The sequence below is a fragment of the Eptatretus burgeri genome, chromosome 2, assembly GCF_056783735.1.
Source record: "Eptatretus burgeri isolate ZD-2024b chromosome 2, Ebu_testis_v1, whole genome shotgun sequence".
NCBI classification, from domain to species: domain Eukaryota; kingdom Metazoa; phylum Chordata; class Myxini; order Myxiniformes; family Myxinidae; genus Eptatretus; species Eptatretus burgeri.
Genome location: NC_140962.1, coordinates 34,492,652 through 34,508,700, shown reverse-complemented (window position 1 = coordinate 34,508,700; position 16,049 = coordinate 34,492,652). Strand labels below are relative to the sequence as shown.

At 45.0% G+C, this 16,049-nt stretch overlaps 1 protein-coding gene across 7 annotated transcripts in view; it reads right to left on the bottom strand.

The window, feature by feature from the left end:
• Positions 1–16,049, bottom strand: part of LOC147031777 (ras-related protein M-Ras-like) — a 787,730-nt gene that overhangs the window by 186,459 nt on the left and 585,222 nt on the right. For 4 of the 7 annotated variants that reach the window (XM_085867509.1, XM_085867515.1, XM_085867520.1 and 1 more), the window contains 2 exons: positions 640–867; positions 209–286 (listed from right to left, as the gene is read on the bottom strand). In XM_085867509.1, coding sequence (XP_085723635.1) covers positions 209–286; positions 640–867 — 306 coding nt within the window. Of the gene's footprint in view, positions 1–208; positions 287–639; positions 868–990; positions 1,147–16,049 lie in introns of those variants that run through there. The other 3 variants (XM_085867526.1, XM_085867523.1, XM_085867535.1) reach the window with 3 other exon arrangements.

The following is a 16,049-nucleotide window of genomic DNA, read 5'->3' as shown; positions in this document are numbered from 1 at the left end:
CACAACTATTGTCTGCAGTTGTCAAGATCGGCTGCTGCAGTCCTTTAAGTGTAAAGGTACAGCCAAATGGTACTTCTCTGTGAATATCAACAACTATGGTCATTGTTCATGTCAATCTTTTGATAAATGTAGCTTTCATAAAAGCTAGTACCCTAGTGGTTACCCTAACCTCATTAGTAACTACAATATCCCATCCAACCCTCATTACCACCAACAAAGGCTGAGTCTGCTGAGCCGCCAGATGATGCTGGCTGTCCGGCAGGCATCCCCACTGATCCATCTGCACCTGCAAGGTATCAGGATATGAAAATGCTAAATGGCTGAGGTTTGGGATATCATCCCTACAAACAAGCTAATGTTATTGTAATAATCATAAAGACATGGATGGTCAAACTGAGAACTAATTCTTCCTTAAACATATGGTGAAGACACGGGATATGTAGAAGCAGCAAAATCCTTTGATATTCTCCCGGAGCTGGTGAAATCCAAATGAGGAGCTTAGCAAATGCACATTATGATGACATACGAGGATGGAGGAAAGGAAGAAGAAATAATTAGGATAATTAAACATGAGATGAATAAAAGTGGCAAAGGACAGAAAAGACAGTGATTGGAAAAAAAACAAATGGGGTGCTTCACCAGGGTTGGCAGTCCAGGGTGAGCGGGTGGTGGAAAGGGGAGGCACAGTCATGGGGAAGGCTCCACAGGATGACAGGAGCAGCCGCCCGTGCACGGTCACCCCAGGGGCGTGGGGTGTCCGCAGTGCTGCCTTGAGGGGTGCTGCGTGACCGAACTGGACACGTGAAAGGCAGCCAGAGAATCCGGCACGACCTAGGTCACGCACTGCAGTGTCCACAGCCAAGGAATCTACAATGGACGGGCATAGAAGCAAATCAATTTTGGAGGGCAAAGTGAGAAAAGCTTCAAGAGCAAGAGGAATGCCTGTACGGCTCCTAAAATAGAGGATAAAAAAACAGGAGCTTTGCTCGCCTGGCTAACCTCAGCTGGCTAGGCCATCACAGAAAGTTGTGGTTGAATTCAATTTTCTTGTTTATTTGTAGTGAATGCAGGAACACGACGAAGGTGGGGGGAGGGAGAGAATCTAGGACGTAACAACAGCTGCTGAGGAGTCATCATGGGTAATTTAGCTTATCCTCCGAGACTGTCTAACCAATCTTTAATGGCACATATTTGTCATGCCATCTTGTCATAATGCATTTCTCTGTTCACCTTATCCTCCAGGATTCCAGAATGGGGCTCAGTTTTGATTATATCACCCAGGTGATGTGCACAATCAAATATCTCAGGTACGTTTGTTTTGAATCCAAAGACAATAACGACATTAAGCAAGGCAACCAGGAATGCAGTAAAACCAGCTTCCTTATTACACTAGTCGGGTGTCGAAAAGAGGTAAGTAAACACAAGGGTTCACTATCAGTCATCATCAGAGAAACAAGCAGTCTCCAAAAGAAGATTTTTTAAAAACAAATGAAAAAGCCTCATTTTTTTTTTTGTATAGAGAGTCTCGACTCGTGGAAGAGCTTGAACGCAGAATGGATCAGGATGCAACAAAACAAAAGGAATAGCTGAAAGAGAAGGGGGAATGAATGGCAACAGTTGTGCCGAGGGAGAAAACAAACAAAGATGGACAACAAAAAATCTGGGTAAGGATGAGCGGGGGGGGGGGGGAGGGGGGGAGGGGATGCAGAGGATGGATATAATGGAAAGAGAAGCGAAATTTGCGGAGGAAGTGGTTTAATGGGTGTCGAAAAGATCATGGTTTTGGATGAGGGATGATATGAGATGGTGGTGAACAGCTGTCTTGAAGACCTGGAGGGAAGAATGGGATTGAAAGAATATGGAAGTTGGTTCTACGGGTTGGGGAGGGTGCGGGGGGTGAGGGGTGCGGGGGGAGGGGGTGGGGAGAGGAAACAAACGAGTGGGGGTGAGCAGTGATTCTGGATTTTGGGAGTTACACTTGGAGGGGGTTGCTGGTGGACATTGTTTGTCCTGCAGATACCCAGGCGAGACAAAGCACGGAAAGTGCGGAGAGTCGTCCAAGGCCAGAAAAGATGCAGAAAAAGACAGAGAGACCACCAACCCATCGGTGATGGCAAAGTGATAGACCGCTCGACTCAGCTTCATCGCCCGATCTTGCGAGCCTTAGTTTTCATGGAGTCAAACTGAGCAAGGTGTGAGGCAGGGGAGCCAGCCCAGAGGTACTTAATCAAGCTGTGGATGGAAGCATCGTCGGTGGATAGCAGTTCAGATGTGCCAAGGGAGAACTTTTCATGATGGAGGATGCCACTCAATGACTAGCTTTGGAGGCCAATGTGGATGTGTGGTTTGCCCAAGAAAGATCATGGCTGAGAGTGAGATCCAAGAGTTTGAGTGACTGAACTTCCTCAAGAGGATTCCCAAGGAAGTAGATCGGAAGGTTTGCAGTATGGTCCTTTGAGAAGGAGATTGTGAGAATGTGAGAGTTATCAGGATTGAAAGACATATTCCAAGTGTTTGACCAGCTCGTGGTTCTCTGAAGGTCTGAAGAAAAGGAAGAGGTTTGCAGCCTGTCTGTCTCAAGGATGAGGGATGTCATGGTAGAGGGTGGAGTCATCAGTGAATAGATAAAGAGGGTTTTCTGGAGAGACAAAGAGATTGTTGATGAAGATCAGGAATAGGACTGGGGCGTAAAACACTCCCTTGGGGCGGCACGTTTACAGCTTCCTTTGCTCAGTCATTCCTGAGAATACATTTTTTCATGACTTGCTTTATTACCTTTACAAGTTTTACATGAGCCTGACTCACAAACGACAAGGCAGGAAACCTTTAAAATAAGGGAATGTGGAATTCAGCAAGGAGAGATTGAAGGACCTGCTCTTGTTTGAAAGATACCATCGGAGAATATACATCGCTGTATTGCAGACGAGAAATCTGGCTGAGTATTTATTCAGGACAGCATGCTCCACAATACAACATTCTGCATGCCAGGAGAGTTGTTTATAATCTGATGTAAAACATTTAATTGGTCATAAATCAAACTTACTAAGACAACGCTTAGGGTAATTATGTCATCAAAAGAATGTCTGCAACAAACAAGCACATATATATATATATATATATATATATATATATATATATATATATATATATATATATATATATATATATATATATATATATATATACACACAGTATATATGTATCGTCATGATGAAAATGTAGGTGGCAATAAAATTGTTATTGAACAATTTTTAGCTCACCTGGACGAGTCAGGTGAGTTTATGCGATCATGCAGTGTCCGTATAGGTGAGTGAGTGAGTGAGTCAGTCTGTTAGCACTTCAGTCATTATCGCTTGAACAAGCACACAATTTTGATGAAACTTGGCCACAAGCTTCATATCTGATGCCGAACAAAGGTGTATTGACTGCATCAAAATCTGCGCTCATTAAAGGGGTATACAGGGGGGAGGGGGGTGTTTGACTCCCCAAAATAGGTATTTGCTGTCTCCTCCAAAACTACAAACACGATTTTGATGAAACTTGACCACAACTTTCATCACACATGTTGTACCAAAGTGTATTGACCGCATCACAATCTGCGGTCATTAAGGGAGTCTAGGGGGGGGGAGGGAGGGAGGAGGGTGGGTTGATCCCCCCTCCCCAAATAGGTATTTGTTCTCTTCTCTGAAACTACACACAATTTTGATGAAAGTTGACTACAACCTTCATCACCCGTGAAGTACCAAAGTTTATCGTCGACAAGAGGTAAGTGAACACAAGAGTTCACACATGGCTACTAAAATAGAGGATAAAAAACAGGAGCTTTGCTCGCCTGGCTAACCTCAGCTGGCTAGGCCATCACACAGAAAGTTGTGGTTGAATTCAATTTTATTGTTTATTTGTAGTGAATGCAGGAACACGACGAAGGTGGGGGGAGGGGTGAATGTAGGACGTAACAGCTGCTGAGGAGTCATGGGTAATTTAGCTCATCCTCCGAGACTGTCTAACCAATCTTTAATGGCACATATTTGTCATACTATCTTGTCATAATGCATTTCTCCGTTCACCTTTTCCTCCAAGTTCCCAGAATGGGGCTCAGTTTTGATCATATCACCCAGGTGATGTGTACAATCAAATATCTCAGGTACGTTTGTTTTGAATCCAAAGACAATAACGACATTGAGCAAGGCAAACAAGAATGCAGTAAAACCAGCTTCCTTATTACACTAATCAGGTGTCGACAAGAGGTAAGTGAACACAAGGGTTCACTATCAGTCATCATCAGAGAAACAAACAGTCTCCAAAAGAAGTTTTAAAAAAAACACAAATTAAAAAGCCTCATTTTTTTTTTGGTATAGAGATTCTAGGCTTTGTGGAAGAACTTGAACACAGAATGGATCAGGATGCAACAAAACAAAAAGGAATAGCTGAAAGAGAAGGGGGAATGAATGAAAACAGTCGGGTCGAGGGAGAAAACAAACAAAGATGGACAACAAGGGATCCGTGTAAGGATGGGGGGGAATGCAGAGGGTGGATAAGACAGAAAGAAGTAAAATTTGCAGAGGGGGTGGCTTAACGGGTGTCAAAAAGATCATGGTTTTGGATGAGAGATGATCTGAGATGGTGGTGAACAGCTGTCTTGAAGACCTGGAGGGAAGAGTGGGATTGAACAAATATGGAAGTTGATTCCACAGGTAAGGGGGGGGGGGGGAAGAAAAAAAATGAGTGGGGTGAGCAGTGGTTCTGGATTTTGGGAGTTACACTTGGAGGGGGTTGCTGGTGGACATTGTGTGTCCTGCAGATACTCGGGCGAGACAAAGCACGGAAAGTGCGGAGAGTCGTCCAAGGCCAGAAAAGAGGCAGAAGAAGATAGAGACCACCGACCCGTCAGTGATTGCAAAGCGATATAATAGACCGATAGACTCAGCTTCATCGCCCGATCTTGAGGGCCTTAGTTTCCATGGAGTAAAGCTGAGCAAGGTGTGAGGCAGGGGAGCCAGCCCAGAAGTACTCCATCGAGCTGTGGATAGAGGTATTGTAGGTGGATAGCAGTAAAGGTGTGCCAAGGGAGGACTTTTCATGATGGAGGATGCCAATAAAAAGGGGGAAAACAGAGAGAGGGAAAGGATTGTACAAAGACAGGAGGGCAAAATGAATTAAATGCGCTCGTTGATTCCGTGGAGGGTGAACGTGCCCATCCTGGAGAATTTGTACGTAAATAAGGCTTTGCTTTTTGGGCTTGCAACTGTTCGTGGTGCTAAAATGGAGAAAAATACCCGAGACTGCCATGTGTGTGACTGATGGAATGTGTAGGAAGACGAAATTGTTGATTAGCCGACTTGCAGAGGATATGTGCTGTGACTTCATACACATCAAGCAAGTATTCATGGAAGCGAGCGCCCAGTCCTCGCCAAGTTTCAGCGATGTAGATTTCCTTGCAGAGAATGCACGCGATGTCGATCACATTCACGGAAGTGCAGTCACAGCGTGGTCCATGACTTTAACATGCTTTTGGGTCCTGAGAGAGAAGTGGCCATCTTGATGAAAGGGCAGATGTTACACTAACTCCATGAACACTTGAACATTCCTGGTGGGAGGTTAGAGGTCCTTTAACTTGGGAATTTGGCAAATTTCTGTGCTGCTTGAAGGAGAAGCACTTTGCACGACTAACAAGTACAGCATGTGGGCAATCGCATCAATTGAGGCGGTTTCGGAATCATTCTGTAAAAGCTTTAAGTTCCTCTGGAAGATGTTCTTGACTTGAAGGTTGATGTGATGGTCGATCAATGTTGACAGGATCCTTGTTTTTTTCTCAGAAAGTTATAAAGCCATGTGTCTGTCAGTGTTGTGGGTGCGCTTCAGCGCAAAGGCCCCAATAGAGTTGGGAAAAGGGGTTGGGGTGGGGTGAGGTGGGGTGGGAGGGAAAGAGGATGAATATAAAGGTAGCTGTGTGAATCAAAATGTCCCATGTGAAATCAAGGGCATGGTGGAAGGAATTGACAAAGTCGATAAACCATTCAAGGTCCTCTCTGCTACAGGATGCAGCATCGATACAGTTATCTATGTAGTGGCCAAATAATTATTGGGTGGGACTGGGACCGTCAAACTGGTTGAAAATTTGTTTCTCAATGAAATAGACAAAAAGATTTGCACACAGCTGGGACCCATTTTGATGTCCGTGTTTATGCCATTCATCTGCTTGTAGAATCTGCTGGAAAATGAGAAGCAGTTGAGAGTGAGGACCAGTTTCATGAGGTGGAGAAGGGTTTCTGTACTTGGTTCCTTGGTGGTGTGGAGATAGAAAGCGCTTGAGAGCCCAAAGACCCTAGTCTCTGGGGATGACGATATTCAGGGATTTGATGTCCATAGTGAATAAACATTTATCGGAGAGAAAACGTCTTCTTCTTTTCTTCTTCCTTATGGCATCGAGGCTATAAATGATCAAGATGTTAAGCCTGCAATTCTTAACCGATGGCATGCTTCAGAAGTGAGTCTCTGCAAGGTGGTCAATCCACCTGGGCAGCTGCGTATGCCACATTCCTTGACCAAATGGCCTGCGGTTTGGTTGAGGCCACAATCACACACTTGCCTGTCACAGAAGCCCCACAAATGCATCGAGGCATCAAATCTGTTGATTCCTGACTGAAGGCAGTTAAGGCAAACCCATCCAGGTGGTTGATTGATCAGATCCTACAGGGTTAGTAGATACGAGACGACACGTCAACCCGTTTGGTTCCCGTTGTGACAACGGTTGATGAAAAAATCATTTCAAGAAAAAAAAACGAGATAGCTCCAAGGAACTATACCGCTGAGGTTGTTTGCATTGATCAAATTCTCCCGAAGAGTACTTGACTGAATCGGGAATTGATTTTTTAAATAAATTTTTCCGTTGCCCGATTTGAACGAAACTTGATACTGCACACCGCAGGCGAATGGTGAGTAAGGTGGCCCTAAAATTTTTGCGCTATCGTGTACCATTTTGGCTGTATTTCGGGAACATACATACATACATACATACATACATATACAAGATGAGAGTTTTAGTAATATATAGATGGGGAGAATTTGGATGTGCCCAACAGGTTGGCTGGTCTTCCATTGATTGAGGGTGGAGGTTTTCTGGGATTGATTGTGATGCTGGAGATTCAGCTTTGCTATTCTGATGAATGGCTTATGGCTGGACAGGCATTGAGCTTGGAGATCCCTGTTTATCTTGGTGTGGAGGGGATGGGAAGTTTTCATTGGAGCCCTTAAGAGCAGCTTCAAGGGTTGTTGCTTCTCTTCTGACGTCATGAGGGGGTATATGCCTGCTAGAACCAGAAGGTAGTGCAATGGAATAGGGCAAAGGCATCCAGTGATAATCCTTAAAGAGGAGTTCAGGTGAGTGTCAACCTTCTTCATGTGTTTACTTCAGCCCAAAGGTGAGACAGTACATTCCAGCGGGCATAGACTAGTGATGGTGTGGATGCCAAAGAGTGATGAAGTTTGTGCCCCCAATCGTGTCCATATATTCTGCGCACTAGATTTACCCTTGTGGCTACTTTAGCAGCTATCTTCTGGGAACGGTGATGAAAAAAATAGGGTCCTAAGCATATAGGGGTCAGAGCTAGTTGTCATGTGGAGCCTGTGGCTGCTGGTTGCATCATTTTTTGGGGCACAGCTGTGCCACTGATGCAGTGCCCTCTCATACCAGTACACTGCTACTCATTTCACCCCACCAGGTGTTAATTCAATGGTAGACAGGGGCTTGAACTTAAGACCCTAAGATCTTAAACCAGCCACCCTAACCATTCAGCCAACACCAGGCTTGGGGCCTGTCACAGAAGCCAACACAAAGAGTAAGGGAGCACAGTTCCATTCAATGTGATATGGAGTTTTTGTGTTGCCTCCTGGTTGTTAAGATGAAACACTGAGCAAACTGTCTTGTGAGTGTTAAGTAATAAATTCCAGAGAAGGTAATAGCTATTCATAATCTTTACGTCTTTGCTGAGGATCTTCTCCAAATGTTTGAAGCTCTTGTCAGCATAGAGGATGGCCAGGTCATGGGCATGTATCAGCTTTGTACCCCCATCGTCCTTGGAAGGTCTATTGTGTAGATATTGAAGAGGGCAGAAGCAAGGACAGATCTTCAATGAACACCATTCTTGGATGAACATGTGGTGGTGGTTTTTCCTTTGGCAAGGATCCTAAAGCAGCTATTTGAAGTGATTTACTGGATGAATCTCACCAAACCACAATCTTGGAAAAGCCTTTACAATTTCAGTTAAAGTCCTCTGTACTGTACAGTGTCACAGAAGAAAAGTCGACATAATTTACCCCATACTTGAGTATTTTCTCATATTCAGATTCATTACTATCAGTAGCAGCTAGGACTTGATCCTCGGTACTGCAGTGCTTCCTGAAGGATGCTTGTTGTGGTGATAGAGCTCCTTCGACCACTGGTTCAGTCATGTTGAGGACATGCTTCAAAGGCTTGAATGGACAGGAAGTAATGATATGGGTCGTTAATTTTTGGAGTCAGTGATTGCTTTGCCAGGTTTGAGTATGGTAACTACATTGGCTCTCTTCTATACACCGGGGACTCTGCATATGTGGAGGTAATTGAACATGAAGAGTCTTAGCCATTCCATGAGTTTACCTCCAGCATTGATGAGTTGATGTGGGTGGATATTATTGAGGTCCGAGACCTTTCCTGTCTTGAGAGATTTCAGTGTGGAATGTAATTCCTGAATGCTCATTTCACCCATGTAGCTGTGATCGGGCTGCGTTGATCTTCTTGTCCGTTCCAGCTCATTGTTAACTTTCCTGGAAGACGTTTTATCTGGAATTCCCATTATTCACAAGCACATCATGTGGGCAATCACATTTGGGTTGACTGATTGGCTAGTGAGGAAGTTAATTGTATTCCAAACCTTGCACCTCAAATGTGTGAGGTCAATGCCTGATATGGTTTCCCTCCACTTAAATCTACAGTATGTGCATTATTCAACTTACTGGAGACTGGAGTTGGTCTGCAAAGGCAGATGCTCCATCGTCATCAGTTGCTGACTTGAATTGGTTGTAAAAAATGTTCGCATTCAGGGTCCCAACCAGAAATTAAGTTCTTGCAGTAGCTTCAGGGAATATAGCTCTTTGAGGCTGAACCTATGGCATCACAGAAGACAAGATAGGCAAGTCCAGAGCTTCTGACTTGGCTATGAGGATGGATACAACAAACTTGCTGGTCATGACCCTGTAACAGTTCTGGTCTGTCTTGCAAAAATTCCAGTGCTTAACGGAGGGTGGTGGTTGAAGCAGCTCAGGGTCCACCATTAACTCGGACTGGTCAGTGATGGGAATGAGGAAAGCAATCAAGGACTGTTCTGGTTGGCATGTTTAATGCTTCACCAAGCCACCGTGCCAGATCTGCATTGGTTGCCGTGCCCCAGTGGCTTGACAAGAAAGTGGCTGGTTATCACTGATCAAACAAAAGCACAATTCTGATTGAGATGCCCATTTGCACAGAGCTTCACAATTAAGATGAGAGGATTGGTCACACCAGTCTGTGTGCTGACAGTTGAAGTCTCTAATGTACAGACGAGTGCTGGAGTATGAGGAGGGGTCTCCTTGCTGGAGTAAAGTTTGTGGGGGCTTGCAGACATCAACAATATGTAGACCTTGGACTTGAATAACATGCCAAGAGAGCAGGAAATCTGGTTTGAAGGTTGCAACCACAGAGCATACCCACATGGTGGACCTGACATATAAAGCAACTCGGTGTTGTTCGCTAGCTACAAAGGCGAGGAGTCTGAAACCTAGTAAGATGGCTTTACAGGGGTTGGAAAGATGCGTTTATTGAATGAGGATGACCTGTATATCATGGGAATTTGAAACCCGATGAAGAACATCCTTCTTTGCAGAGGTAAGTCCTTCATTATGGAGTTGTAGTATGCCTGGTATTCTTTCCGGCTTTACCATAACTCGTGAAGGGGTGGTGCACCAACTGACCTCTACGAGGTCCACCCTGTAATGGAAATGCTTGCTAATAAGTTTTCACTTCAGCATTGAGATCCTTCATGGAGGGAAACCTGAATTGGTCAGAGATTGCGAGTGCGTGACTGGTGTCCTTAATGAAGGAGGGTACAGAATGGATGAGAGTATTCATCTTGTCAGTTAAATTGGACATCAGTTTGGTGGGGCAGCTACAAGTGGAGATGATAGGGTGACCCAGGTTGTTGGCCTTGTAGATCTTTGGTTTTAAATAAATGTGTGACATTCTTGGAATGGTGATGAGGAAATTGGAAGCAGTTAGTGGTCATGTTTCTTGAACATAATTTTTATGTCTCCTGGTTGTGCGGCAAGTGTTTTTTGACAGGATCTCTCCATCCATACTCTGGGAGGTGATAAGCATTTATGTAGATGACCCAACAACTGTTTACTACCGACCCAGGAACCTTGTCTCCTCATTCCAGTGTCCATGCCAATACCACTCTCAATTAGGATCTAGAGAGTATGATTAACTGGGGAAAAAGACTGGCTTGTTACTTTCAACCAAAAATAGATCCACTTGTTGTCTGTGTCGAGTTCAATATCACCTTGTTTTCCAACCCTGGCTATGGATTCTTCACCTTTGCGGGAAATTCCTGTTATCCACCTGCTTGGATTGGTTATCAGATCAAACCTTATCTGGGAAAAGTACATCTCTGGAATAGTTAAAAGAGCCTCCCAGTGCCTTGGCTGCTTATTTCGTGCTTGGCGATACCTTGCTCAAGCTGCTATGCTCCATATACACAAGGCCACTATCTGACCTGTCATGGAGTACCATTGCCATATTTGAGCTGGTGCTCCAGGCCTATCACCTATCTCTCCTTGACAGAATCCAGCGCGGTGCTGCCATTCTGGCGGGACAGGAGTTGGCATCATCCTCGGAACCTCTCTCAGTCCACCGCTCTGTTGCTTCTTTGAGCCTTTCACGTATATATGTGTGTATATATATATATATATATATATATATATATATATATATATATATATATATATATATATATATATATATATATAAATAAATATATATATATATATAAATATATAAATATATATATATATATAAATATATATATATATATATATATATATATATATATATATATATATATATATATATATATATATATAGTTACGTCTGAGGGGGGGGGGGGTATGCATTCAAAGGGTAATTAGGATGTTTAATTAGGTATGCCATGCTGTTAGAGTTGTACCAGGATCTCGATGTAAAAAGTAGCAATTCAGTGGTGATAAGTTGTCTAGTAAATGTCCATTTCTTCAAGGGGGAAATGATAATTGTCACGTAATTAGATAGGGAGACGGGTTAGGGTAAGTGTGTCTGCGTAAACCCTTTTAGTATTCCCTGGAGGCTTGCCGTGACGTAACAGGACAGTGCTGTGGATGGCTCCGCCCCTTGATCACGATTGGCGGAAGGCGACTGCGGAGGGCCAATAAAACGGCTCGATTGGAAGTGACGAGGACTCGAGTATAAAAAGGTTCTGTTCGGGAAAAGAAGTGGAAGAGGAGTCATAAAAAGAAAGCGTCTGGTCGAGGCTGTTGGTCTCGGAGCGTGTCCTCTTGTTGCGCTGGTTCGTTCCTCGATTCGTCGTGTCTCGTGGCCTAGCTGTGCCTCGTGCCTCACCTCGGTTGGCTCTGGAGTTCTGCTGGCTCGGAGTACGGGGCCGAACGGCGGGCGGACCTGCCTCCCTCTCCTGCTCGCATCTTGGCACCAGAACTGGCTACCTGGCGGCTGTGAGCGGACTGGGGCCGACACCAGGAGGTCCACACCACCAGGAACAGCACCACGGTGTCTCCTGCCCCTGACGAGCACAACGCCAGCTCGTCCGGCGCCAATCCAGGGACTGTTGCGTCCACACCACGGGCCAGCCTGACCACCAGGCCCAGCTACGTTTTGTGTGTGTGTGTGTGTGTGTGTGTGTGTGTGTGTGTGTGTGTGTGTGTGTGTGTGTGTGTGTGTGTACCTGGCGCCTCAGAGGGTTTGAGATTTGTATATCCATTGGAATTGTTTGTGTTTTCCCCACGCCCGAACCCACACCACCATCCCGTCGAATCGCCCCGGATCCCTCCTCTTGCCGAGTCTTATTATTATTTCTGGTTAGAGAAATAAACATTATTAACTCAGTGAAAAGCGACTCGTGCCACCTTCCTCGTCCCGTTTGCTGTAGAGCGATTAAAACCGCCATCTTTGGGTTATAAAAAATAAACCGCCTCCATCGTTTCGGCTCATTCTACGTTGGCGGGACTGTTCAAGTCCCGTGGACGTCACAATATATATATATATATATATATATATATATATATATATATATATATATATATACATATATATATATGACCACAGAAGGTGATCTGAGGGTCTCTCACAGGTTATTCCACCTGAGCATACTTTCAGTCGTTCCACACATTCGGAAGTTTCTTCCCATCCATACAATGTCTCTGTCCCAAGGAGTAACACGATGAGGCATTGCAAGAAAAAAAAAACTATAAGAATACATCACTTTGGAACACTTTAGCTGCATCCTGCTTCCCCTTCAATCCCAACCCACCTCAATTCAAGAGGAATGTCATGAGATTCCTTCTTTCTGTTTAAAATATCTATATTTTCCTTTGTGTAGTCCACACATTGAGTGGCGTTTGGCTTTGTGGTGGGCGAAATCTCATAAAAACAAAAGTTCCTGTTTGAAACCAAGCAAGTCTTTGATCACTTCCGGTTCCGGTTTTAGAGCAGCGAGAGGTCTCCTTTGGGGCTCCCTGCTGACGTTCTCAAAGCTAAGTTTCCGGTTGTTATTTGTCCCGTTTTAACTGTTTAATTTTCTCACCTACATGTTACTGTGTGTTGCTAGTTCGGTTTTGTTTCAAAAATCGTGCTATTTTGTGAGTATTTTTGTCGACGTTCTTACCTGTGCTTGAGGCCTAGGCCTAGGCTTGAGGCCTACCGGTTCCACTCGGTGTTCGATCGTTTTTTTTTTTTTTTCTCCCCATTACCTTCAATTTCTATCCTCCCCATTACCTTCAATTTTGATCCTCCCCACTTTCCAAACATCCCCCATTCTCCCAACTAATCTCTTTCTTATCTCAAAAAAAAAAAAAAAAAAAAAATACCCTACAACAACAACAACAACACGCTCACTTTCTCCCGATTCTGCTTCTTCTTCTTCCTCTTAACTTCCTCCTCGTCTTCTTCCTCGATTTTTTTTTTTTTTACACTTCCATGACCTAATCTGTTGAACTCTCTCATATATGAATATTAACAAAAAATATATATTTATATATATATATATATATATATATATATATATATATATATATATATATATATATATATATATATACCCAACAACAACAACACGCTCACCTTCTCCCGATTCTGCTTCTTCTTCTTCCTCTTAACCTCCTCCTCGTCTTCTTCCTCAATTTTTTTTTTTTTTACACTTCCATGACCTAATCTGTTGAACTCTCTCATACATTATTTTTAACTACAAAAACGATCTTATAATGCTTCATCTTCCTCTCTCACACGTGAGGTACTCTTTACTGCTTCACAATGCACTACTCTTCTGCTATTTTAACAGACTGCTCTCATTTCGACCTCTCCTTCATTCCTTGCCTAAAAAATCCAACTATTACAGCGCTTCTTCTCTCCATGCTCTGAATTCGCCTTCATTGCATCCATCAAGAATTGTGTTAAATCGCATCTCTGACCTAAAAGTTTTAAAAACCACAGTTTGCCATGGATGCTCGTTTTCCATCAAACATTCTTTTTTTCCAAATTCAGTGCCAACTCACCCCCCTCACCCCTCACTCTCACTCTCAAAGCAACCATCCCACTCTTCTCCCTCCAAGCCTCCCTCTCACCTCTCTCAAAAATCCCCCCTCACCTTTCTCCCACCTTTCATCCCCCTCACTCTTCCTTCTCAAAGTTGCCCCCCTCTCATCCACCAACCTGCCTCCCTCCACTGCCCTCTCACCTCCATCTCTTCACTCCACCTCCTCAAATCCTCAACTGCCTTCTTCCTTGTCTCTTGTCCCCCTCTCCCCCAGCACCACAGAGCCTTTTCTCCTCCTCATTCGGCCCCCACCCCTCGCTGTTCTGCAATACCCCACACTCCTTCAGCAACCCTCCTTACCTGCCCCCTCATCCCTTGTCCTACCCTCCCCCTCCCCCTCCCCCCCCCCCTCCACCTCCTGCACCCAAAGCCTCCTCCCCTTCCTCTTCATTAAAGGTGTGGACCTCAAATATCCGGGGCCTTCGCTCAAACCTTTCAGATCTTTCCATACAGGTTGCCACTGACAAACCAGACATTATCTGCCTAACAGAAACTTTCCTCTCCCAAGACGTGTCTGACTCCCAAGTATCTCTCCCTGGCTACTCCCTCTTACGGTATGACAGACCTGAGCCTTGTCCTGGTGGAGGTGTTGCTCTCTTCATCAAAGACTCTATTCCTCACTCTCCATGCACTGCTCTCACTCCCCCACACCCCCAGGAATACCTCTGGCTTCGGCTTCCCCTCCACTCCCACCTCATGTTTATATGTGTACTGTACCGTCCACCGAACAGTGATGACTCCATCTACACCTCACTATCCGAAAATATGGACCATCTTCTATCTTCTCATCCAAACTCTCTCTTCCTCTTATGTGGTGACTTCAATTGTCATCACGCCAGTTGGCTCGGTGTGGGTACCTCTCTCACCTGCCATGGCACCTCAGCAAAAGCTTTCTGCGACTCATTGGGACTGACTCAATCGGTCAACTTCCCGACCCGGATCTCAACCAATGGTACTCCATCTCTTCTGGATCTGATTTTGACAAATTTCCCTGACAATATCTGCTGCTCTTCCTTCGCTCCAATTGGTTCTTCTGACCACGTCCTTGTCAAAGTGGACATCTCTCTGGCTGTTATCAGAGAACCACCTCACCGCCGTCTTCCTTGTCTCTTGTCTACATTTAATAATCATACTTTTAGGAGGGAGGAGTGTGGTGTAGTCATGCCCACGGGGAGGGGCATGATGATGATGCATGATGGGCGTGATGGTGGAGGAGTGGCCGTGGGGGTCGGCAAGGGATATGAGGTGTGCACGCCGTCTGAGGTGTCGTAGTAATGCTGGAGTCGGCCGGCTCGTGAGTGTACCGCGTACGGAATAAAGGGGAGCCGCGGGCACAGTACGCCCGCGCTCGCACTCGTGCAACACAGCCCGGCTCGACTGTTCCTCCGCTTCGTGTCTGCCTGCTAAGCATCTCCCAATTCGGTACAGCACAGAGTCTGGCATTTCACTCAAGCCGACTGGCGGGGTCTCCGAGCAGCCATCAAACTGACAGACTGGTCTCCAATCACTACTTTCTCAAACATCAACTCATCCTGGGAATTCTTTCAAAGAAACTTGCTCTCCCTCATGCACAGATTTATCCCCTCTCGTGTTCAGTTGTCTTACCCTTCCTCCCGCCCTTGGTTTACTGAAGCTTGTGGCGAGGCAGTTGTCCTGAAACAACTTGCCTTTGCCTCATGGAAAGCAAACCCAACTGAGGGCAATCTCAGTTCTTTCCACAAAGCTCGGAACAAGTGTGTATCTACCCTCAGGAGAGCCAGAAAACAACATTTTTCTCATCTCAAGTCTGAACTCTCAAACCTCTCTCCCTCCTCAAAATCCTGGTGGTGTTTAATCAAATCTGTTTCTGGTGTATGTTCCCCCTCCATCCCCTCCCTTACCTCAAATGGCCGCACTGCTGATTCCACACGTGATAAAGCTGAATGTCTAAACTCGGTGTTTGCAGCTAAATCTTGTGTCCTAAACCCATCACTTTCTCTACCCACTTTACCCAGTCGCACCCAACTGTCCCTGGACTCTGTATCCTTTTCTCCTGACAAGGTGGAGAGCTTGCTTTCAAACCTCGAGTCAGATTCTGCAACCGGTCCAGACGGCATCAGCCCACGTGTCCTCAAAGCCTGCTCTTCTGCTCTTGCTCACCCTCTCTCTGTTCTATTCACCCTCTCATTTGCCCAAGGT